The sequence below is a fragment of the Tursiops truncatus genome, chromosome 20 (assembly GCF_011762595.2).
Source record: "Tursiops truncatus isolate mTurTru1 chromosome 20, mTurTru1.mat.Y, whole genome shotgun sequence".
NCBI lineage: Eukaryota > Metazoa > Chordata > Mammalia > Artiodactyla > Delphinidae > Tursiops > Tursiops truncatus.
Genome location: NC_047053.1, coordinates 48,969,929 through 48,995,900, shown reverse-complemented (window position 1 = coordinate 48,995,900; position 25,972 = coordinate 48,969,929). Strand labels below are relative to the sequence as shown.

General features: G+C 49.8%; 1 protein-coding gene across 4 annotated transcripts in view; it reads right to left on the bottom strand.

The window, feature by feature from the left end:
* Positions 1–4,839: 4,839 nt before the first annotated feature.
* The window catches only part of CYTH1 (cytohesin 1), a 92,726-nt gene continuing 71,593 nt past the window's right edge, over positions 4,840–25,972 (bottom strand). For 3 of the 4 annotated variants that reach the window (XM_033848601.2, XM_033848600.2, XM_073798252.1), the window contains exons 11-14: positions 24,574–24,645; positions 23,511–23,665; positions 8,012–8,182; positions 4,840–6,274 (exon numbers count right to left, since the gene is read on the bottom strand). In XM_033848601.2, the coding sequence (XP_033704492.1) occupies positions 6,184–6,274; positions 8,012–8,182; positions 23,511–23,665; positions 24,574–24,645 (489 nt within the window). In that variant the 3' untranslated portion in view covers positions 4,840–6,183. Of the gene's footprint in view, positions 6,275–8,011; positions 8,183–17,941; positions 19,827–23,510; positions 23,666–24,573; positions 24,646–25,972 lie in introns of those variants that run through there. The other variant, XM_033848603.2, reaches the window with a different exon arrangement.

The window sequence follows — 25,972 nt, the reverse complement described above, 5'->3', positions numbered from 1 at the left end:
CCGTCACAGGATAAAGAAAGAAGGAGTTAATAAAGAAACAAACACGACGGACCAGACCTCCCCAAGCCCCAGGAAAACTCATCCTAGATCTGAAAATGAGACCAAGAACTAGCAGTTTGAAAACAACAGCAAGACGAGCAAACGTCTGGCGAGATTAATCAAGAAAAAGAGAAACCACAAATACACGTTAGGAATGAGAACATAAGTTCTCACTGCAAATAGGAAGACGGAAAGTTAGATATTAGAGAGCTGTAGGTATCATTTCATGCCGATAACTTGAAATTCTAGAACAATGTTTTGAGAAACATGGTCTCCTGATGCTAGGTTCATCCAGTAAGTGTTTCAAGTGGACAAACATACACACATATACATACATATACACATATATATATGTACACACATACACACATACAGCCTTAGAGATTTATCACCACGATCTGCATCGCAACCTGTGTCAAAGAGAGTCTTGCTGAGATTAAATATGTGCTTATAACCCCCTGCTTCCTAAATGCATGCGGGAAAAGGAAGGGAACGCGTGGGACGTGTGGGCCAGGCCACGGGAGAGTTTTTGTGGCCTTGATCCTGGCTCTCACCTGGATGCTATTTATTTACTTGTATTTACTTTTTATAAAGTTTTTTTTGACGTGGACTATTTTAAAAGTCTTTATTGAATTTGTTACAATATTGCTTCTGTTTTATGTTTTGGTCTTTTGGCCGCGAGGCATGTGGTCTTTTGGCCCGACCAGGGACTGAACCCGCACCCCCTGCGTTGGAAGACGAAGTCTTAACCACTGGACCGCCAGGGAAGCCCCGTATAATTTAATCAGACAAAAGCAAGTTTAATTTGCTTTGATTTGGGAGCAAAGGCAACAACTTGGTCACCCACGGCAGCCAGGAGCCAAGTGGTCCACCCCCAGCCCTGCTGCAAAGGAGGAGCACAGAAAACCAAACGTAAGGCATGGCCTCAATGAGGACAATGGGAAAGAAAAACACCTCTTTTCGATACAACCAGTTTTTACATCCCTCTATCCAAACAAGCTGCCCTTTCACAGGTGGCCCCTTCTCCTCTGCCAAGGTCCAAAGCCATTTCCCACTCTCCTTCACTGACCCAAGTTGAAATTCTACCTTGTCTTCCAAGATTTAATTGGAGTGAAAATCAATTCATAAAGCTTCCCAGATCCACCATCTCCCCAGATCTGAACTCCCTCCCCCGGGTGCCCCAGCATCTCCACGATGTCTCCTGAAGAATCCTTTCCAGGGGTTCTGGGAAGGATGGCCTGGCCCTTCCTTAGGGCAGAGGTTCTGTCTCGCTATTTCTGAATCTTTTGTCCTGCCTTCCTACTTAGGTGTGCTGAGTCCAGTTACATGGTATCCACCTCAAGCCATTTTCTACGTGTTCTAGAGAACATGTGTTTGCCTACGTAACTAACAAGAAGGACAGGCCACATTGGAGGCCCAATCCTGTGGGGCTCCCTAAAGATGCCACTATCTTTACAGAGTAAAGAAAAGTCCCCTTGTCAGTGCAGACTCTGGACAGAGCAGTCTACGTGGTGTGGTACAAGGCCTTGGGACAGCTGACCCAGACTCAGATTTGCTGCTAACTTGTGGACATGACCACATTGCAAATCATTTACTCGTGGGCTGTCTCACCTTTCTGTACTGATATATGAGGAACTTTGGGGTACACTAAATGCTAAGGTCCCTTCAAACCCCCCAAATTCTATGTGGACTCTATTGATGTATCTATTGATCTGTTTCTCTATCTGTAGATCATACATGCTTTATGTTAGTTTCAAACTGCGTGTTTCCCCCTCCAGACATCTGTAACCAGCTGATAACCTTTCAGAGGTTCCCAGAACATTCCGAGATGAGTGCCCACAGCCGATGAGCCTGTGGACACTCTGGGATGTTCCCAACCAAGCAGGCCTTGCCCATTTCTGAAAGTGTGGTTGACAAGGATGGACCCGGAGAACAAGTTAGGGTCAGAGTTGGTCTGAATAACTTTGGATCACGTAGAGATGAACCCCAGCAAAAAAGGCCATTAAAAATGTAAACAAACAAAGTACCAGAACATTCCAAAGGCTTGATGAATCCATCTGTGCATGTGCTTTTCACTAATTTGAGGTGGAATGAGGGAAAGCCAAAGCTACCATAGCAGAAAACCATAGAGAGTCACTATTTCAGAATAGTTTATATTAAAGTAAGGCATTTGACCACAGAATGATCTCACTTACATCTGCTTCAATTCACCTAATAAAATACTGAAATCACTCTGTAATTTCCCACTCAGGTGCCTAACTAAACAGAAACTTTTCAGGGCAGACCCTTGCTTTCATGTGCGGGAGTCTATCCATTCCAAGGGACTGGCAGGGCAGACCTGTTTGTCCATCAAATGAGGAGGGAGAACCAGGTTGTCTTAAAAAATCTTTTTCTGGTCCTAAAATTCTTTGGGTTTTATAAACCTACATTAGCTTCTCTCAAACAATTCTTGTAGCATAAGAAAGCTTATCCTAACAGGTCTGGTTTTGAATCCCAACCCTCCCATTTACCAGCGGTGCAAGTGGAGGTAAGTGAGCTATGCTTCCTTGTCCTCAGCCTTCTCTTCTATGAAATGGGTACAAACAAACCCAGTGCTTAAGGTCGAGCACTGCAGACGGGCTTCCAGTAGCAGAGAGCTCCTCCAACCTCGAACACCCTCCAAAGGCCACACCGGTGGTTTCCATTTCCCCTTGACGGTCTGGAAACCACGAATTTTGTGATGTTCTGTGTTCCATTGGACAGTTTCAGCACAGAATCTATGATCGTGCCAAGACTTTGCACTTCCAGCCTAAAGGTAAGTTCCATTCTCCCCCAGTCTTTGGAGGCTGGGGCTGAGCTACAACATTGCCTTTTACTACAAGTTTCCTGGAAGGCAGGACAACATGGGAATGCAGCAGGATAATACTGGCTATGTGAAAAAGGAAGGCACGTCAGTTCTTCAAGACGAAAAACATTTTGGTATCTTTGCTTGGCAGGGTCCTCATAGTGTGGCCCACAGACCAGCTTTAAGGAAGGGACATCAATGAAATTGTAAGAAAGTTTAGTGGATCCATGATGTATGCAAATTCTGGGAAAGCCACCCATAGCTTTTAGCAAACACACAAAGAGCCTCGATCGCCAAGGACCACAGCCACGCTCAGATGATCCAAGCAAGTCAGCCTGTGGCAGAGCTTGGTCTTTTCTGCAGTGCGTCATATCAGGGTGTGTATCAACGTCGGGAAAACTTCCTGACGAAGTTAACCCTCAAAAGGACAAACCAGGTGATGACTGCATCCTCCTGAGTTCAGTGACACAGCCCTTGTGTGATTCCTGGGGAAGAATAGAAAGTAAAAGTGCTTGACAGGTGAAGACTGGAGCAGGCGAGTCACCAATGGAGCTAAGTCTAGAAGGAGGTTTCATGAGAATAGAATATTCTGTTCTATTTCTTACATCATCTCCAAGTGTCTCCTCCCTGATTGCCTATTAGCTGCAGGGAGAATAAAGAAACAGCGATTATGCAGTGGACCAGGCAGGTCAACACCCACATCACCAGTGAGGGGCGCTGGACCTCGTGCCTCCCGATGGGGTGCCCTGTGCGGGATGCAGCACTCTCTATACAGGGGCCTTCCCAAAATGAATAACCCCCGTCTACTCACGAGGAAACGTGAGGCATACCCCAAATGAGAAGCAACCTATTATTTTTTAAAAGGCGGGGGTGAGGGGTCACTCTTAAAAAATGTCCATGCCGTAGTAGAAAAAGAAAAGCCATAGGAATTCCAGGTTAAAGGAGGCTAAGGAAACAGGACAACTAAATGCAATGCCTGATTCTGGACTGGATCCTGGACTGGAGGGAAAATGCTATAAAGGATAGTACTGGGTCAACTGACAAATCTGAATTCAAACAGTTGAGCAGACAAAGTGTTGCATCCATGTTAAATCTACTGATGTTGGTAACTACACCGTGGTTTTACGGTTATGTAAGTGGATATTCCTATTCTTAGGAATTATGCACAGAAAGGTTTAGAGCTAAAGGACTGAGTGTATGCAAGTAAACTTTCAAATGATAGAGAGCGCGCGCACAATAACACAGCAAAGGAGTGAAATATTAGCAGGTAAATCTGGCCATACAGGTGTTCTTTATACAATAATTTTTGGTAACGTTTCTGTACTTTTGAAATTCTTTCAAAAAAGAAAACAGGGCTTCCCTGGTGGCGCAGTGGTTGAGAGTCCACCTGCCGATGCAGGGGACACAGGTTCGTGCCCCGGTCTGGGAAGATCCCATATGCCACGGAGTGGCTAGGCCGGTGAGCCATGGACGCTGAGCCTGCGCGTCCGGAGCCTGTGCTCCGCAACGGGAGAGGCCACAGCAGTGAGAGGCCTGCGTACTGCAAAAAAGAAAAAAAAAAAAAAAAAAGAAAATCGTGTCAATGGGTTTTCCCCGAAATTCCCACTTAGATTAGACTTTTAAACTACATCTGTGTAGGAAGAGACAGGATCAATATAACATTACCTTTTTGCATTATTGCAAAACATCCCACTTGCCAAACACATGATAAGAAAATGAGTGTCTTAGTCACACAACCTGGAAAGCACTAGACCGAGGTGCTTACCTGAGTCCAAGACTGGCTTGAGGGTGTCCCAATCATCAGAATGGCACGCAGATCCTGTCTGCACCGTGTGCTGTCTGGGGGACCTTGGGCACTGCCTCACTGTAGTGTCCTGACTGTGCAAATGTCTGCCTCCAAGGAGCGTCCTGAGTTTACTTAACCAAAGAAATAATGTTTATTATGATAGTAGGAAGTCAGTAGATAATCATCGTGATTTCTTACATGAAATGCCAGACAAATGAAGGGCACTATGCACGGCACAGTGATATCCACATGGTATTTACCCAGTAAAGATTCAGTGATAATGATGATGGAAGTGAAAGCGTGAGAGCTGACTGCAACTGGGGGATAAGCTGCCCTGCCCTCAGTCTGTTTAGACTGTGCACAAAGGTGATGCAACGGCACCGGGACCCACCAGGTGCTTAAGGAAAAGGGCTGTAGCTGCCTAATCCAGGGGTAGGGAGGGGAGCTTAGCGAACAGGTAGCACCCATCAGGTGGAGAGAAATGGGTCAAGGATCAGAAGACAGGGGTGAAACCCCAGAAACGGCCTCCTTCTTTCTCCTTCCTACGCTGCTTCTCCTCTTACATCTTCAGGTCATCTCCATCCTTACAAACCTGGACCACTTTAAGAGTCAGAACAACCAGATAAGCTACTAACTCACCTGAATCACATTCCCTTGGGTTACAGAAAACAAGTTCTGACAAACTAGTCACACAATCCTGTCCGGCATAAAGCAACCTGTGACTTATGGTCATGCATTCATTAATTGTCCTTTATTCAACAGATAGGTCCCAAGGGTCCTCTATGTGCCAAGCATTGTCTAGGAGCTGGGAACCCAGAGATGACCCGAAGAGGCAGACTCTCTGCTCTCATGGAGCTGACAATTTAGTTTAATGGATTAAATGACCGTATCACCTTATCCCTCATGAATGCAGATACAAGAACTCCTTAACAAAATATTTCACAAATTGAATCCAGTAATACGTTTTTAAAAACCGTGGCCAAGTGTGTTTTATCCCAGGGGCACAAAGCTGATTTATCACTAAAAATATTATTCAGTGTAACTCACCATATTAATACACTGAAAGAGAAAAATCATATGAGATTCTGCACCTATGCCAAATCTCCATTTAACAAATCGATTTGTTAAACCATTTAACAAATTGAGCGCTCATTCATGAGTAAAACGCTCCCCAAAGTGGGAAGAAATGAGAACACCTTTAACCTTTTTAAGATAAAAAGCATCTCTGAAAAACCTAAGACTATCACCCCACCTAATGATAAAAAACAGAATGCTTTCTCCCACGATCAGGAACGAGGCCAAGGGGCTCATTTTGACCATTAGTTCACACCGTACACAAACACTGACTCAAGATGGATCAGACCTAAACATAAGAGGTAAACCTGTAAAACTTCTAGGAGAAAATGTTTGTGATCTTGGGTTAGGCAAAGGTTTCTTAGAATACAAACGCACAAATCATAAATGAAAACTGATTGATAAAATCATTTCATCAAAATTAAAAACATTTGCCCCTCAAAAGACACTATTAAAAAGTTTAAGGGACTTCCCTGGCGGTCAAGTCGTTAAGATTCCGTACTTCCATCGCAGGGGGAATGGGTTCGATCCCTGGTCGGGAAACTAAGATCCTGCATGCCGCACGGTGTGGCCAAAAAAAAAAAAAAAAAAAAAAAAAAAGTTTAAAAGCAAGGCCTGGACTGGGAGAAAATATTTGCAACACATATATCCAACCAAGGACTTGTATCCAGATTATATAAAGAATGCTTACAACCCTTTAACAAGAAGGCAACCTGAACTTTTAAAAAAATGGGCAAGTGACTTGAGCAGACATTTTGGCAAAGAAGAAATACAGGGAACAAGCCAACGAACAGATGCTCAGTATCATTAGTCACTAGGAAAATGCAAATTAAAACCACTGTGAGATACTGTCACACACCCATTTAAGTGGTTAAAATCAGAGAGACCAACAATACCAAATATTGACAGGGATGCAAAGTAACTGGGACTCGGGTCGTTGCCGCTGGGAATGTGAGGGACAGCTTTATTTGGAAAACAGTTCGGTGGTCTCCTTAAAGATGCCCATGCTCTAAGACTCAGCAACCCTGCTCCTGGGTATTTACAAGAGAAATGGAAACACGTGTCCACACCGAGATTTGTCTGTGCAAGTCATGTCAGCTTATTCAGAACAGACAAAAACCTGTGGATGGATCGACAACGAAACACCTCCCAGCATCGAATGATTCATGCAGCAGTGTGGCCACGGGCGAGAAGGAAACCCAGCTGGTGGACCTCAGGGAGGGTAATTCAATCGTGAGCGTTGGGGGCCAAAGAACTTTTCTCAACGTTCTTGTTCTTGGGATTTCTTGATGAGCCTGCCCCTCAGAGCGGGGCTCCCTCCCCCCGCCGCAGCAGTGGACCGCTGTTACTGGACACTTTCCAGCCTGGGCTGGGCTGGGCTGGGGCACCAGGCTATGGGGAGAGGGGTTCTCTGTTGCTGGGTTTGGGCTTCAGTCGCCATGTCCCTGCATCTCAGGGTGGGGTTTTCTCGTGGCCCTGCCCTTCCCAGTGGTAGGAGATCTCTGACGGCCTCTACCTCCCCACGAGGGGCAGAGGGTTTCTGCTCCTCCAGCCTCAATGAGTCTCCACCTGTGCCCCGGGGGTGACAGGCTTTGTAGTTCTTTCCACAGTGGCCGCAGGCTTTTGTTCTGTTAGGAGAGGTTTGTGGGTTTCAAGGAAGCTTTCTCTGCCCTTCCTGCCTGCCTCCACTCTTCCTGTGAGCGCACGGGGAGGTCCCTGGGGAGGACCCCTCGAGTCTCAGCACCAGCGGTTCTCTCCCCTCCACCCGCCTGCGCTGCGCCTGCAGCACGTGGCTAAAAGTTCCAGCTGAGTCTCCTGACCCACCGGGACTGCGGCCCATCTCCTCCCCAGCTCTGCCCTGCGACCCCGTCTCTTGCTCTCCCTGGAGACCTGTCTTAGATTTCAGGCGAGGCTGTCACCCTATAAGCTCCGTTCCTTGATGGGCTTGGAATCATTTTGTAGACTATCTAGATTTCTCTTGTTAGGATGGCAGTGTGCCTCTTTCCAGCCTTCTGTGTCCTAAGGGGAAGCCAGAATACCTAACTTATTTATTCTAAGAAACTGGAAGGGGATCGGGAAGTGACAAAATGTGAACAGTCGGAAATACTGGGTAGTAGGAATACGAGCTTTTGTATTGTTCCTTGTGCTTTTCTGTAGTTTTAAAATTTCAACGATAAATATAAATAATATTTGTAAATAAATATAGGCAAGAAATATTTATAAATAAGTACATATGACGCCAGTTTACACGCAAAATGGACAGAGTGGTGGGTAATGTGGGGACCCACCTCCTTCGATTTTCGGCGTCTGAAGTTGAGGGGGGCAGCCTTGTGGGACTGAGCCCTTCACCTGTGGGATCTGACGCCATCTCCGGGTAGGCAGTGTCAGAATTGAGCTCAGTTGTAGGACATCCAGCTGGTGTCACGGAGAATGCTCGGTTGGGGGCAACTCCCACACATCTGGTGGCAGAAGCATCAGAGTGAAGAGTTGTGTGTGAACATAAGGGAGAAGTGGGAAATGGGAGTTTTTCCAACACACCACCCACATCACATTTTCTGTCTGTAGCCATGTCCAGACCCAACCTTTGAAAGCTAAAGGGAAAGCTACAGGTAAAGTTATAAGCAATAATTGCTTGGAAAGTTTAACAGGGCCAATTACATAAGACACCCACCAGCCAGTGTCAGTATCTGCATGCAGCCTCATCCTCTTCACCCAGAACCTGTACTTATCTAAGGAACAGGCAAGGGCTATTTACTTGAGGTTTGGGTTCTGCTCCCTGGGAACTGACTGGCTGCCTCCAAGAAATATTTGGTGACTTGGACTAGCTCCTTGCTTCCTTATATTTCAACCCAGAGTCAAAGTCGCCTCGTCCCCACGACACACCCCCTGAACTTCTGTTTCGGTAGGCTCCCCAGACCCGGGGTCCATCCACTGCACATCTGAACTTCAGCAAGGTGTTTCCCTGGCTGTGACATCTGGCATCTGCCATCCCCGTGGGGGCCCGCAGCCTCTGAGGGAGTGCCCTGGCACCGCCGAGCAGACCCACAACTGTCCCCCTCGAGTGCGCGGGGAAGGTGGCACCCGACGCCTGAGGGAGGGGTACCACGCTAAGATGTTAGCGGCCGTCAACGGGCAGATACTTTACAGGTGTGGGTGGATTCGGTGCCAACCTGAGTCAACTGCGTATACGTGCCCGGGAAGAGCTGACGCCATCTGGGCAGGCCGAGGAGTTCATAAAGTTAGTAAAGCAGATGAAAGGACGTGAGGTCCAGCTCTGCCCCCGCACATTTGCCCAGACTCACTTCAGTGAATTCCTTCCCAAGGGGGCTGCTTCCCATGTTTCTCTTTGCTGTCTATGTAAGTCAGGGTTCTCCACAGAAACAGAAGCAACAGACCGCAGAGCCTGCTTCCTCTCTCTCTCTCCCTCTCTCTCTCTCTCTCTCTCTCTCTCTCTCTCTCTCTCTCTCTCTCCAGCCCGCTCTCTCTCCATCATGCGAAGACACAGCGAGTAGGCAAGACAGCCTCACCAGGAACTCAACTGGTTGCCACCCTGACTTTGGACTTCCCGCCTTCAGAACTGTGAGGAATAAACTTCTGTCATTTAAACCGCCCAGTCTGTGGTATTTTTTGTTACAGTAGCCTGAGCAGACTAAGACAAATAGATCTATTTAAAGAATACCTATTCTTTAAATAGGTATTGAGCATATAGGGAGCAGACAGCGTGAAAAAGCAAACTTTGAAATGCAAGGCTTCCTCCTTTCGCAATCCATTCGGGTGCCCCTGAGTTTGGCGAACGCAGGCTCGGATGGGGGCTGTTTAACCTGGGGCCGTGGAAGGGACTCCACCGACTTTGCACTTGGGGCTCCCTCTGTACTTTTCTGGGAAGAACATCTGTAGCTTATATTAGCTTCACAGAGGGGCCAAGGCCCACAGGTAATAAGAACCACTTCCCTCGAGGTTCTGGGCGATACAGATACATAAGCTTTTGCCAGACATGCACCTTTCCCTGCAAAGAAATGACAGTTTTTCACATGGAGAGGGCTGATTCATCAAGTCCAGCATTCTCGACAGGGGGTGTATCTTCACTCCTGATTCAGAAAACAGACTGAGACACAGCTTTGATTCCTAGAAGATGATCAGTGAGCCTTCAGATGGGGGACACACGATGCCTCTGGTAGAGACTGGCTTAAAGAGTGAAGGGAACAGGAAAGGTACGATCTGGCTCTGACAGATGCTGTTGGAACCCTCGCTGGCAGCACAACCTACCCAAACACGCCCTGTGGTGGTGTCAGGTCCATTTGGCTGCTGAAGGGAGGGCTCCACCCCTGATGCTCCTTCGATACAGGGTGACCTTATTAGAGGGACCACGTTCTGCTGATGTCTGGGGAGATGGCGCTGAAGCAGACAGGCTGGCCTGCACAAACCACTCACCCTGCGTCCAAAGGCTGAGGTCAGCCTGTGGAGCACGTGGCCCTTGCAAAGGCGGGGCAGCAAGGGAAGCAGGGGCCACTTCCCTGTCTCTGGATGGTTCTCAAAACAAGCTCTCTGCTGAGAGTTCTCAGAATCATATCACCATTTTAATGACAGTGACAAAAACTGTGGTCTTATTTCCACATCATCTGTAACGTCTATTCCTTCAAGAAATGCCATTCTCCGGCCAGTGCCCACAGGTTTTCAGAGGGTGTCCCCCCTCCGCCCTCAAACCACAGGGCTTCCAGCAAAATTTAATAAGGCAGAGAGGGGACAGAATTTGAAATTGTGACGACTACTCCCAGGGCACTTTGAGAAAGGACTTCTCTGTCCTGTCAACCCATCTCAGGAAGCTTAACCCACAGCAGAAGGAGCTGCAAGGTCGTTTCCACAGTGTCATGGCCGTCCCAGGCCCTCCTGTCCTAACAAGAGGCTGGGGTCAGAAGTGACGTTATCACAGATTGCTAAATCTCAGAGCTCCCCCCGGGAAGCCACCCTGCATCTCTTCAGTGCTGTGTACTCTGCAGTAGACGGTTCCACTTCCCTTTTCAAATAGTCACAAAGAAAGCATTACACAACTCCTAAGAGACACAAAAGCAAGTGTCCGATAGGCCCAACAGTGGACCAAGTATTCAGGCAATTTTTAAAGTTTTGTCCCTATTTTATTCACAAACTTCCTCTTTAAAAAAAAAAAGTGAATGAGCTTATAAATTCTAATATATACTATGGTAATGATAAAACAGGATAAAAGGTCAAAAAACACGATTAAGGGACTACCCCGGTGGCACAGTGCTTAAGAATCTGCCTGCCAGTGCAGGGGACATGGGTTCGAGCCCTGGTCTGGGAAGATCCCACATGCCACTGAGCAACTAAGCCTGTGCGCCACAACTACTGAGCCTGCACTCTAGAGCCCAAGAGCCACAACTACTGAAGCCCGCGTGCCTAGAGCCCATGCGCCGAAACAAAGAGAAGCCACCGCAATGAGAAGCCCGCGCACCGCAACAAAGAGTAGCCCCTGCTCGCCGCAACTAGAGAAAGCCCGTGTGCAGCAACAAAGTCAACGCAGCCAAAGATAAATAAATTTATTAAAAAAAAAACAAAACACGATTAAAAGTGGAAAGTACAGGCTATACATTGTATGATTCCAACTCTGTGACATTTTGGAACAGGCAGAGCTAAGGAGACAGTAGGCAGTGGCAGAAAGATCAGGGGTGGCCAGGGGTTGGGGGGAAGTGGTGGTGAACAGACAGAAAACAGAGGATTTTTAGGGAAGTGAAACCTCTCTGCATGATACTATAATGGCGGATACATGACATTACACATTTATCCAAAGCCATAGAACGTAAAACACCAAGAGTGAACCCTAATGTACACTGCGGACTCTGGGTGATGATGTGTCGATGTAGGTTCGTCGGTTACCCCCCGAGCTCTGGTGGCGGATGTTGATAACGGGGGAGGCTATGCAGGTGTAGGCGCAGGGGTTATGGGAAATCCTTGGGCCAACCCCTCAATTTATTGTAAACCTAAAACTGTTCTAAGAAAATAAGTCTATTAACAAAAATAAAAGTGCAAAGCAGGATTAACAAGTCACATGAGGAAGTGTGCCCCTTTCTCTGGGCTTCCTGGCAGCCAAGATGAAGGGCAAATCACACAGCGGTTCCCGGAGACCCCGACTTCACTTTGCTCAGAGTCACGAACAAGCGGTTCTGTGGGGCTCGTCCCTAAACCCCACAGGACAGAACCAGGCTCGGCAAGCTACCTGCGTTCACGGGGCCCCAGCGGCTTTGTGGAGAGGCCACTCAGAACACTCCTGCCCCGTGGGCCTCACCCTAACGAGGCAGGGCTATGGTCACGGGGGGCCAGACTGGGTATCAGAATTGGGCCCTGAATCCAGACGCTTTCATTAAACTGGGAGAGCGTTTGGGTCAATACCCATCCTCTCTGGCCCTCAGTCCCCAGTAAAAGGGCCCTTTGAGATCAAGGCCTAAGAGGCGGACGGCCCCCACGTAAAATCAAGCCACGAACAATGGGAGAAGCCCCCGCAGAGCTTCCAGAAGGGCCTTTGGTGCTGGCCTGGGACTGAGCCAGTCTGCGTTCACCAAACTGGTGTAAGGCCAAGCAGCGCTCCCCTCCCTGATTCCCGTGGGTTGTTCTGTGAGCACGAAGTGAGGAAAGCTCCCGTGGATTTTGCCTAGGCTGAGAGACAAACCGCTGAGAAGTTAAAATTCAGGGTCATCCTGTGAAACTCGGCAGGCTGCACCATTAAGAGCGTTCCTTTCCAAACAGAAAAGAAAGAGTCAGCATGATGTGAATCATGATGCGGAGAGACCAGGGGGCTGGCGGGGAATGGGGGGTGAGGGTTGGGAAGGCTCCTGGTGGTAGGGGTTGCCCAGCAGGGATCTTAGGGATGAGAAGAAGCATCCCAGGAAGATGCAGGTGGAGGAACTTCCAAGTGGAAGGCAGAGTGACTTGCAGGGCCAGGAGGCAGGAGACAGACGGTCCATGAGAAGTAAGAACCCAGAGGCTGGAAGGAAGAAATAACCAGGAAAGGTGCAAGAAAGAGCCCAAACTAGGAGGCGAGCAGGGCCAGAATCCCAAAGAAAGTGGAGCTGGCCAGAGAGGCAGTGACAGCCTTGAAGTCAGGAAGGGCCGGGCCTACCCAGGTCATCAGAGAAAGGTGAACGGACCAGATAAGGGTAGCGCCGGCCCAACGAACGCTGGCTTCTCCTGAGATGCCACCTGCAAGGGAGCGCCATGCACAAGGTCCAGGAGACGCTGCGTGCTTTGGACACCTGCAGATATGGAGAGGCTGCAGGAAAGGACGCTGGCCACGTGGCCCAAACCGGCATGTCCTAAACCTGTTTGCGTAACACTCAGGAGCACCTGTTAACATCTGGCAGGATGCTAGTTTTTTAGGTGGTAGTCGGGGATAGTGGAGAAACGAAGGAAAAGGCCCAGGACACAGGTGCTCAATAAACTGTAATTACGTCTTGCTTAAGAGCATAAAGATCGGAGGAGACTGTGTATGATAATCACTAAGGACGCTTGTCAGGAGGATGCTAAGCAGAATTCTGAACCCGTAGGAAACATAAGCAGATGTGTTTCAACTGAATTTGTACAAAGATCTAATCCAAGAGTAGAAAGTAGATTTCGTGCGATGCAATGCAGCGAACCAAGAGGAGGACCAGCTGAAGGAGGATGAGGCTAGTCTGGCTGCAATCACTCTCGTCCCTCTTGGTACAGGACACGAGTTCTGGTACCCAAGTCACATGACCGGCCGTGGCTAACAGGGCCGAGGTTTTCTACTGTCTTCTCTGCAGCGGGTCACACATAGCAGCCCGCTTGTTTTAACCAGGTTAGGAAACAGCTCGCTCCAGGTAGAAGCTGGAGTTGATCTAAACCATGAAAATCTAGCAGAACCCTCGGCTGGAAAGGAGAGAAAGAGACACTTCACAGCACAGACTTGACCACAGAGCTGCTTGTGGCTCGTCTATGCTGGGGCCAAGACCATCCAGCGAGGAGATCGTGGTCCTGTAACGTGAGACAATGGCCTCCCCAGGAACCGCAAGGCAGAGTCCACGGTGTCAAGTAGCCTGAAGTGGCGGCTGGCCCCGTACTTTCCTTGCTGTGCCAACACCCGAATAACATATGAAAGAAAAGATACAGCAGAGCACTTCCTGCAGGGGCAGCATGTATCGCTGGCACGTGATCCTCTGCTCAGAGCGTTTCCCTTTCCAGCAAAGCATCTCTTTGGTGCCTTCGGGGAGGGCTCTGACGTTCTGCAGTACGAAGGCGCAGCTGCTGGGCACATCCATGCATCACGTTTTGAGTAGAAGTCTGTGCACTTGGCGCCGCTGTCCACCAGCTTGGAGTGAGGGGGTGAGTCAGCTGGCCCCTTGCTCTGGACCCCAAATGGATTTCATGCACGGCATGTGGAGGATCAAAGTTTCCCTGTTGGATGAGCAAAGGATTCCATAGTTTTCAATAATAATGAAAATAATGATGATGATGATGATAATTAAACTGAGTTCCATGTCCAGGCACTAGGCTAAGAGTTGTTACTGTTTTTTGGCTTTTTAAAATGTGCATCTCATTCTCTTATAGCCCAATGAGGTATGTGCTGTTACATATATGTGTACATGCCCTAGTGTGTGTGTACGTATACATGTGTTATCTATGCACACATTTCCCAGCCCTGTTCACTGAAAGGGCAAAGAAGCAAAGACACCCCAGCAGCAATGAGCACACCTAGAGCCCAGATCTTGGTCTCTAAAAGGAACCAGCGCCCCTCAGAGAAATGGCTGACCCTGGAGCTGAGGCAGGGTGGGTACAAGGTGATCCCGAAATATTTTGTGATGCCAGGAAGGGAGTCAGTGCTAAGAAAATGCAGGGCATGACATGTCACAGGACACGGAGCAGATGGGTAGGGCTCTCACTGGCCAAATCTGGGACATTTTGAGCATCAAATTCATTTAGGACAATGATATGTTACAGACCTCTAGAAATAGGAATCCACGCATCTGTGCCATTAACAGGCATATAAATAGGAAAAGGAAAGCCTCCTCACAGCCAGGATGCCGAGGGCCGACTGGTCACTGGAGGGAGCACTGGAGATGGGGCTCATCATTCTGCAGCCACCAGAGTAAAGATGTGCTAGGACAAGAATCACCCACGAGCGCTTCCCTGGTGGCACAGTGGTTAAGAATCCGCCTGCCAACGCAGGGGACACGGGTTCGAGCCCTGGTCCACGAAGATCCCACATGCCGCGGAGCAACTAAGCCTGTGAGCCACAACTACTGAGTCCGCATGCCACAACTACTGAGCCCACGCACCTAGAGTCCGTGCTCCGCAACGAGAAGCCACTGCAGTGAGAAGCCCGCGCACCACAACCAAGAGTAGTCCCCGCTCACCGCAACTAGAGAAAGCCCACGCACAGCAACGAAGACCCAATGTAGCCAAAAATAAATAAATTAATTTAAAAGAAAATCACCCACGAGGCTAAGTCTAGGGGAAAATGTTGACACGGAGCACCCCTGGGGCGATCAGAGCATAAGCTCAGGTGCAGGCATGCTGAGTGTGGAAGGCCCAGTGCCCCCTGGAGGGTGCTGGGGAGAGACAGGAATCACACAGGCACATTTAAGGGCCCCAGCTGGTTAGCAGCAGTTGAAACCATGTGACTGGTCACCTACCCAGGAAGCTTATGAGCACTAGAGGCTAGAGCTCCGGGGAGTATCAGCAGGTGGTGGGTGGGCAGAGAGGCCAATGAAAGAGCCTGACACTGAGCTGGCCGAGAGGTAGGTGAGCCCAGACTCGTCCATCAAAGCCGAGAGGAGGGAGTCGAGGTAGGCACTCGGCTGAGAAGTAAATGGCAAGCAAGGCCATAGATGCAATAGGACGAACTGTCAAAAACTCCAGCAACGCTCACCAAACTTGCATATGAATGTTCATGGTTGCATTGTCCAGAGTAGCCAAGAAGTGGAACTGACCCAATGCCCATCAATGGATGAATGGATAAAAACATGGTGTATCCACAAAATGGAATATTATTCAGTTATAAAAGGGAATGAAGTGCTGACACAAACTACAACACAGATGAATCTTGAAAACACTGTGCTAATCAAGAGCAGTCAGGCACAAAGGACTACGTAGTGTATGATTCCACTTCTATGAAATGTCCAGGATAGGCAAATCCACAGAGGCTGAAAGTAGTGTTTGCCTAGAGCTGTGGGGAGATGAGTGAATGCTAATGGGTACAACAGGGTTTGTTTTGGGAACGACGATTATATTCTAAAATCGTGTTCATTGCTGAACAACTCTGTAAATATACCAACTCACTGAATTGTACACTTCAAATGGGTGAATTATAGGGTACAGAATTATACCTCACTAAGCCTGGTGTGTGTGTGTGTGTGCAGAAATAGAGGAAAATAGTCAAACAAGACAAAATAATAATAGTTCAACCATTAAACAAAATCAAGGACCTTTAGTTCCTCCTAAGGGCTATGGATAATATTCTGATCCATATCCTTTGAGCTGCTTTGCAGATATTGAAACCCCGACCAGGAGGAAGAAGTTAACTACATGACGACCAGAGCGTAGCCATGAGACATAAGCTGCTCCATCCTGCACAATTCCAAGAACTGGCCTCAAGGAAATGGGAACAAACTGACCCTGGAGCCGAAGATTAACTGAATCAAGATGACACTATCAGACCTCTGCGTGAGCAATCTCAAGACTACTGTCAGAGCTGACTGTGCTGTTCTGCACATGGCCCCCCAACCCCGCCTGTGAACCCCTGAAACTCCCCTTTAAAAGCTCTTGCCCCCAGTCGACAAGGGGGAATTGGTTCTTTGCGACATGAGTCCACCTTCTCTGCAGGATTGCCAGCTTCCTCAATAAAGCTAATATCTTTCCTTTTACCCAACATTTGTCTCTCAACATTGGATTCTTAAACGATGAGCGGCCAAACCTCAGTTTGGTAATGGAAGGAATCAGGGTGGTTGTTTAAGCCAGTGGTTCTCAAACATTACTGGGCACCAGAAGCACCTGGAGAACTTGTTAAACTGTGTCAGGCCCCAGCACAAGAGGTTCTAATTCAGTCAGTGTGGCGGGGGCCTGAGAATGTGCATTCCTAACCCATTCCCAGATGTTGCTGAAGATGCTGACCAGGGAACCACACTTTGAGAACCAGTAAAACCATGGGAAGTGATGGCATTTGTTCACTGCTATTGTTCTAAAACTGAGATGTAATTCACTTATCATAAAATTCACCCTTTTAAAGTGTACAATTCAGTGGGATTTAGTGCATTCACAACACTGTGTAACCAACACCACTAACTCCAAAATATTTTCAACACCCCAAAAAAGAAACCCTGTACCCATGGGCAGTCACTCCCCATTCTCCCCAACATCTCCAGCCTCTGACTACCACCAATCTACTTTCTCTCTCCATAGATTTGCCTTTTCTGCATATGAAAAAAATCATATAAACTGTGGGTTTCTGTGTCAGGCTTCTTTCACTCAGCATAACGTTTTCAGGGTTCAGCCATGTCACAGCACGAATCTGTACTTCATTCCTTTTTGCGGCCGCATGATACTCCCTCGTATGAACAGATGAGTTTGTTCATCCATTCATCAGTCGATGAACATCTTGATTGTTTCCACCTTTTGGCTGTTGTGAATCATGTTGCTATCAACAGTCGTGTGCAAGTTTTTGTGTGGACATGCTTTCAATTCTCTTGGGCATGTACCTTGGAATAGAATTGCTGGATCACATAATAACTCTCTATTGCATGTTCTGATGAACCACCAGCCGAAGGGACAGGCTAAGCCTTGTCCATCTCCTTACCCTGAGATGCTATGCTGAATGTCTTCTCAACTTTTGAGCTCTACCTCACTGTGACTCTTCCCTGGAGTTATGTAGGCACATCTGGAAAATGAAATAATACTAAGAATGTATTATAAAGGCTGAAGGCCCATTTCTTGATCTTAATTTGAAGTTGATGCCTGACATTTGTTTCTTCTTCCAAAAAGGGCGGGGGGGTGGGGAATGACTATGCTAACGATCATTTTTGCTCCGCTCTCCTTAACGGAAGACACAACCATCCTCGCCACTTCCGATCTTTATCATCACTAGACTTAAGACGAGAGGTTCAAGTGACACATCCTCCCGCGGAAGTGCACCTGACAAGCACGACCTTCCTTCTCAGGGCCCATGTGGGCATGAAGCAACGCCACAGGCAACAAAGTGGTTTGGGCAGATGTGGAGTTTATTTGCTGCAGTTCCTTGGCGCTAGTTTACAATGCAAAAAAAACAGACAAACAAAAACCGATTGGAATAATTATAATTTTTTTAAAAACCCTGTCAACAACTTTCAGTCATTTCTTTATATTTTGACAAAACTTTTTTTTAAAACAAATACAAAATAATCTAAAAGGAGAAAAACTATACATGGATTATTTACACCTCTGATAAATAGACTAATACTGATCCAGGTGCCTCTCTGTCTAGGTAATATTCGTGAGAACCAGGGCCAGGGACTCAGACAGCCAGAGGGGCTCCAGCACCGACCCAGACCCCCTGGTTCTCCCGCCCAGAAATTTCAGGTTCCCAGCCTGGACCCTCTTCTGCCACCTTCACGAGCTCTGGCATTAAAACGCCTGAAGCCACTCCAGGTAGGACCTACATGAAGGGGGGACCCCAGAAAGTGACCCCACCACTCCCCTTTACAAAAGCTATTTCCAGAGATGTGAGCCCGCCCGGAAGGTGTCAGAGGAGCCAGGGTCACACTGGCGCTGCAATGGCCCGGCCAGCCCTGCTCTGCCTGGACCGGGCGCCGGGCCCCGGACAAGAGTCCCTGAGAGAACAGCAGGAGAGCGGCGGCCACGGCTCCTTCAGGCCACGCGTTAGGAGGGCAAGGCCGACTCCAGCGGGAGGCCGACCACTCACCCTCCGGCTCCCCCCACCCGCCCCTGCCGCGCAGATGAAGGCCCGCTCCTCCCCAAGGGCCAGCGCCACACGCACGGCGAGTCCAGGTGAAGGCCAGTTCGGAGGCAGAAAAGGCTGAAGCCCTAAGGTGATCGGGTCAGACCTGCTCCTTCCTCTAAAACGAGGAATGGAGTTCAGGGGCAGGAGGAAGAAAAACCAAATAAGAAACAGGTTATCCCAGAATCTCTGATGGGACTACCTTCCTCACAGTTTTGGTTATTAGGTATGTAGCTCAAGGAAAGATGCTGACTATTTTAAAGCCCGACAAGAACGAGTCCTGAAAGAGAAGGAACAGCGCAGGCGGGGGGCGGGCTCCCTTCTCCCCGCAGTGCTCTCCAGGCACCTGGAAGGAAAAGCATCAGCTGGAGTGGCCGGCGCTGCCCTGCAGGCCCCGAGTCTGTCCTCGCCGCGCGGCCCCCTCCCCCCTCTCGCCACCCCCTCTCTCGCCCAGACGAGGCCCCAGAAGCGTGAGGAGGGGGCCCGCCTGGCCCCTGCCCCTGCCCGGGCTGACATGCACAGCAGCGGCCCAGGGAGCTTCTTCTCTCGGGAGAAGCTTCCCGAAGCAGACAGGCAGAATGCCTGGACAGCTCTACCTTCTCTTTCTCTTTCTTTAAAAAACAAAAATATATCTTTATAGCATGTGGCTTCTCTTCCATTCCACTTTTTTTCTTAACATAAAATAAGATATGGGTACACGTATTTATGGTGCAGGGTTGAAGGCTTCTTCCCAGGGAATAACCGAGAGGTAAACGGTTGGCTCCAAGCTCTGCTATCAGACCTGTTGAGTGGAGACTTGCGGGGAGGCAGCGTGGCCGACAGGAGCTCTGTTCTTTTTAGAGAGAAAGGCTCAAAACCCAAGTGTGAAGGCATCAGGCCCCCTTCTCCAAGGGTAACTGCCTACCCTTCTCCCACTTAAAAAAGTTAGCAAAAGCTGAAGCTAGTCTCTAGGAACTCAGGGTAATGCCTGGCAAGACGCTCCCACTGCACGGGAGGCAGGGAGGCTGCACCGGGCCTCACTCGCTGGGCCTCACTCGCCGGGCACACCAGCCCTGCTGGCTGCGTAGACTCAATGTCTTTTCGTGGAAGAGACCTTCTTCTTCCGTGCAGCTAGCATCTCGTAGAAAGGGTCCCTGCTGATGGCTGCCCTGCAACACAGAAAAAGGGAGAAAGCAGAGGAGACTGAGGAACAGGACCAGGAGACACGACCCCAGGCAGGGGCTTCCTAGCAGCAGCCGTGCCCCAGACCCCCTCCCTGCTCGACCATCCCTTTAAAGGCCACGTCACGGCATCAACCTTCACTGTGTCCACATGTGGCGTAAAAGACAAGTTTTGAGGGAGACACGTGGTACAGGCGACAAGGTCACTGTGGGGTGCTTATTGCCTGTTTCAACCAAGTAATAAATTTAAGTTTAGGAATCCTCTACGCCCTCACAGCTGTGCTCTAACGCAGCAAAACAAGCGCAGTGCTTTAGTTCCGTCATGACAGTGGCATTTGTCTGGAACAGTGACCATCACACAACCCCGTGTGTCCCCTGCCACGTGGTGCATCTGATTGGCGGCCATCCTCTGTACCGAGCAACTTCTGAGTCCCCAAGAGCATCAGCTCGACAGCCAAGACCCATCACTGGGCAGTCGGGGCCCAGGCAAGAGGCCAGCAGCCTGCTCTGTGTCCACAGCCTGGTGGGGAGGGAGCCCAAGCAGCCCTTGCACTGGCCCCAGAGACACCAGCACAGGTGGTGATGGCAGGCCTCAGCCATCCGCTGTCCCTCTATATTTGTCATTCTCCACTTTCAAGCAAGGTGTGATCCACGTTTTGAAGTTTCATTTGCTTTTCCTGAGAAGTAGTATTCCAGGTGCCAACTAGCTTCTGGGCCAGTCACAAGCCCACATGACCGTGGACCGCACTTAACCAGGTGCATGACGGCTCCTGCGGGCTGACCGGGCCCCGTTCACAGAGAGGATGTGTCCGTGCGAAACAGCAACTCAGCTCCGGGGGAGGCAGGAGCTGGACAGGGCCCGGAACGCATCCTGAGGGACCCCGCCATGCAGCATCTGACCACTCGGAGTGCTCGGGAGGGAATCCTGCTTCCACCTTCAGAGCACTAGGGTGAGTCCACCTCCGCTTCCTGGGTGGGCCAAGCCCCCAGGGACGCCGCGGGACATCTCCAGTCCACGTGACGGGGGCTAGGACACAGTGAAGTGCTTGGGGCTGGAAGCTCTGCCCCGGCCTTGCACATACATGTGCTTCTCACGGCCATCCTCACATGGTCCCTGGAGACACTCCGCCCCAGCCCTGGGAAGGCAGAGCGGAGACGACACCGGGCAGCAGAAGCTCTCCCTCAGTGGCCACCGTCGCTGCGCTGCAGGTCTGTCTGCAGAGACACGCGATTCTGTGTGACCACGTGCCCAGAGCACCAGGACCGAGGTAGCTGGAAACTCCTGGCAAGAGCACTGATGAGAGAAAATGTGCCTGCAACTTGACCTTCTGCAAAATCTTTCCAGCAACATCGTGAAGAACTTCCATCCGATCAGGTCCCTCCTCTGGTGCCTCTGCCCCAGTATTTTCACTGGGAGAGCGTCAGAGCCAAGGGCGGCTGGAGCTGAGCGCCGCACGTGGAGGAGGACGGCTCCCTGAGTCAGAAGGCTCGGGTCTGTGGTTCGGGACGAGTGAATTCACCTCGCTGTGCCTGTGTCCTCATCTGTCACCTGGGGACAACCATCCTGCTGCACCCACCTTCCCAGGGCTCTGGGGAGGGTTAAGGGCGCTGAGCCGTGGAGCTGGAACAGCGTCTGCAACTCGCACAAGGAGATGAGGCCAGCTCCGGGCAGACCCCGGGATCCACCCCCGAGGAGGCTCTGCATTCACCTCGATGGAGGGACTGAACCATTCCAAGCATGACCGTAAGAAGGGCTCGGGTTCTCAGGCTACCGAAGTACAATGACATGAAAGGCAGAATGTACACCTGCAGACAGAGCCTTTTTGAAAGAACAACGAGTTGGGGGAGGCTACACACAATCCCCTGTCAACACACGCTCTGATGCCCTAACGATCATGCAGGACAGCACACGGACCCAGAGACACAGAGACACGGTCACCGTGCACACACAGGAAGTTGGTCCACACTAGAGGGCGCTTCAGACTGGACAAAATGGATTAATAAACGGTATCAGGACAATCGGCCACTCACTTGAGAAAATAAGGTTACATCCTTTACTTCAAACCACATGCAAAAAATACATTTCATAAGGATTAAAGAGTCAAGTATTTTTTAAAAAACATGTGGTAAAAAAAAGGGTACGGGGACATGGGTAAGGAGCTCTCCGTGGCCACAGGTCCCCAAGGCGCCGCTACTCCTCCACACAGACCTCAGGGTGCGTCCAGCACAGAGGACCCCTGAGCCTCCTTATTGGTGGTGACGCCAGAAACGCTGCGGTGCCTCATGGGCTCCACGGCACGTGGGACGGCCTCGGATGACACCACACTTCCGACAGCCGTCATCGTCCGGGGCTACCTGAGTCCAGGCGGCGTGCTGAGCACGGCGCTGCACCATCTGTCTCACCCTCAGAACGGCCTTGTGCCTTAACACCATCACCCAGAAGGGGGCGGCACCGTCCCCGGGAGTCCTCAGGGAGCCCCACCTCTCACTGCTGTGTGGTGAGCAAGCTGAGGGTCTGGGAGGAGGGCAGGCGACACCGAGAGTCAGAGCGGGAACTCTGCACGGGCTGGCCTGACTCTGAACCTGTGCTCTCCTGTCCCGCCCATCTGAACCGCACAACTTTCAGAGGCTCTTTGTGTGGGAAAAAACGACCTGCTCCTTCCCCCACATCACCTCGCCCCCTTTCAGCCATTTATTCACTATTTAACCCTGGCCCAAACACTACACTTGTTTTAGTAGAGGTGCCAAAAACACCACAAAAACTAGAGCGTGCCCAGCCCCTCAGGAGCAGGCCGCGGCCCCGGTGGGAGAAGGCCCGTCACTCGGGGCGACGCAGGACCCGCAGGGCCTTGGGCGCCGGTCAGTGCGGCCTCACTAGTCTCCAGGGGAAGCCTCGAGGCTCAGTAATGGGGACACCCTAAGGAAACGGCTGGGCCATGTCTGATGGGCGCAGCACTGGCGGGGAGAGCGAGGATGCACTCCCAGGGGCAAGACAGGTGTGGTGATGGGCAGTGGGTGTGATGGCGGGCGGGGCAGGGTTCACAGAAGCTGTGGGGAGGAGGAGCTGCCGGGGCAGGACACCTCCCCCGTGAAACAGGTGCAGCGAGGGCCAGGAGGAGCCCTGGACCCCAGGATCTGTGTACACCTCCCTTACCCCAGAACCGCCACTTCCTCACAGCTCAGCAGGGAGTATGAGGCTCTGCCTCGCAACCCCGGATCACGGCCACGTGACTTTGACAAGCATTCATTACTTACCCTCTATGGGCCTCAGTCTGCCCATCTGTAAATGGGACAACAGTGCCTCACAGGACTAAGAAATTATAAAAGGGAACGGTTACAATCCCCGCTGAGCTGCCACCATGAAGACGAAACCCACTTCCTAAGACGTGAAAAGGCCAGTCTGGCCAGTGGCACCTATGCCCATAAGCCTGCCCACCTGTCCCCTCTTTGGGGCCATGAGCTGCACTTGGGAAGCCTAGATGTGAGGCGCACTCTTAAAAACGCTCAATGGTCAAGAATCCAGACACCCAGGGAAAAGTCACCGGGGAATCACAGTCAAACTACTCGCTAATGATTCAGCACACAGGGCGCAGAGGTGGGATGGGCAGCCCACGGGACAGCTGGAGCGTCACTATCTGAGAGGCGAGGTCGCCAGCTTCACCTGCCACCTACTTGATGCACTTGATCCAGTCTTCCTTCTCCTCAGGTGTTGGGGCTGAGATGCGGTACACCGTGTGGTTCCCCTCCACCACTCGCCCGTCAGCCTCTGTCTTACAGGCCTTAATCACTTGGTCTTTATTGTCGGGGATGTAAAGCTCAAAGCAGTTCTGAGAATTAAGAAAGAGAGGGAGAGAGTGACAAAGATCTAAGAAAGCTGCTGACCAAGAAAAAAGTTAAGTTCCCAAAAAGTAAATTTTTATTTCCAAAAAAAAAAAAAGTTAATTTATTTCTTTATTCTCACCTTCATAAAATATAGCCAACATATGTTTTCCTTTGGAAAAGAGAAGCCTAGAAGTGGAATTCTGGAGAATGTAGATTGTATATAAATAGGTTTTATTAGCAAAGATATCGAGCAGATGATACACGTTAGCTCTACTCCTAATATATAGAAGATAGGGAGCGAACTGCAGGTAACTTAATGCCTTTTAAAGCCAAGCCAGCAATACGATATTCCAAAACAGAGGAAAAATATTTATAAGCGATCTGAAGATCATAAAATAAGTGGTCCAATCGTGAGAGCTTGATGCCTTTTAAGGAAGGACAATTCTATACCTCATGTGATATTCAATAAATGACACTAAAGCTGATGGACAGAATGAAAGAGGTTATTTAGTCTCACCTTTGGCTTGAACTGTAAAGATAATTTTAAAAGTTAGGCTAACTTAAATTAAATCATATGAGTACTTTCGGGGTTTTTCTCAAGTACAGCTGACCCCTGAGTAAGGCGGGGGTGGGGGTGGTGCTGGCCTTCCGCGCAATTAAGCGTCCTCGTATGACCGACAGTCGGCCTCCGTCCGTACAGCAGTGCCTCAGCAGCCGCGGACTTAGCCAAGCACAGACGGCACTCTACCATAGGAGTTACCACTGAGAACAGTCCACGTGTCAGGGGACCCACACAGCCCCAACCTTGTTGTCCAAGGGTCAACTGTAAACCTCTGCAACTTCTTCCTGTATCAAACAGCTGCTATGCCCATCCCTTCTGTCCCCCCAAAACATCTCACCAAAAAATACTCACTGGTTTTTTGGAGTCTTCCACCTCCCGGATACTCAGGTTCTCTAATGGGATAATTCCACGGGGCTCCTTATCCTGCAGAAGAATTGGAGAGAGAAGACCTAACTGCTCAGTTTATGAACGCATGTCCTGTTACCTTCCTCACGGCAACTCAGCCCAGCTGCTGTGACTCCTCCACGACATGAAGTCCCACAGAGCAGCTTTAAAAACAAGAATAGGGTCAAGAAATGTGTGGGTGTTGTCAACATACCACATATGAATCCCTAAGACCGAAAAGCCTTTGGAGGAGGAGCTTCCACAGACGTTCTGAAAGAGTGAGTGTGACAAGAGCTGTGGGTGGCCCTCCAGTGGGGAACATGTAAGGCCCTTTCACACAAAAATTATCCTGCTTCTTTGTCTGGCCCGCCTACTCATCCTTCAAACCTCAGTTCCAGTGTCAGCAACCCTAGGAAGCTCAAGTCTCGCCCGAGGTGCCCCTGTTCTGTGCCCGCAACGCCTGGACTATAGTCGTGTCGTGTGTCACCACCTTCTCACTATCTCCAGCCTCACCTCCCCCCTCCAGACTGTAGGATCCTCAAAGAGACACTGCAACTCCACCTGGACCCCAAAGCATCTAAACTCCTGTCCAGAACAGAGCCCTGCGTCCCCTCACACCCACTGGCCCTCCTCCAGGACTTCCCATCTCAGCAAAGGCCACCCCCACACCTGCTGGGCCATCAGCCTTCACCTCTTCTCCCTGATGTCCAGACAACCAATGGCCAAAGACTTTGTTCCAAGTTCAACAGTTTAACCGGGCTATGCCTTGGCACCAAGCTTCCTAGGACAGATGTTCCTAAAATACCATATGCACTCTTTTGATTTGCAGATCAGGTTTGTTTCTCCTTTTTAGGGAAATAATCTCATAACTTGTCTTTGCATTTGCAGGTCCCAGTCATTCTGGTATTGGGATCATCCTCATCTGTCCTCCGCACCTGTTCGCTGGCCCTTGTTTTTGTTTTTTTTTTTTTTTGCGGTACGCAGGCCTCTCACTGTTGTGGCCTCTCCCGCTGCGGAGCACAGGCTCCGGACGCACAGGCCCAGCAGCCATGGCTCACGGGCCCAGCCACTCCGCGGCATGTGGGATCCTCCCAGACCGGGGCACGAACCCATGTCCCCTGCATCGGCAGGCGGACTCTCAACCACTGCGCCACCAGGGAAGCCCTACCCTTAATTGTTTTAATGCTTGTCTTTCAGACACAATCTCTATGACTGTCTCAAGCCTTTCTTTTAGGATAGTGATTACATTTCTAGCTAATCAGTCCTTAAAGTTTTAACTTATGTGTTAATAAATAAGTTATAATTCTACAATTACATAGTCATATTCTTAATATATAGTTTTGGTTCTCATTTAAGTCTGAAACTA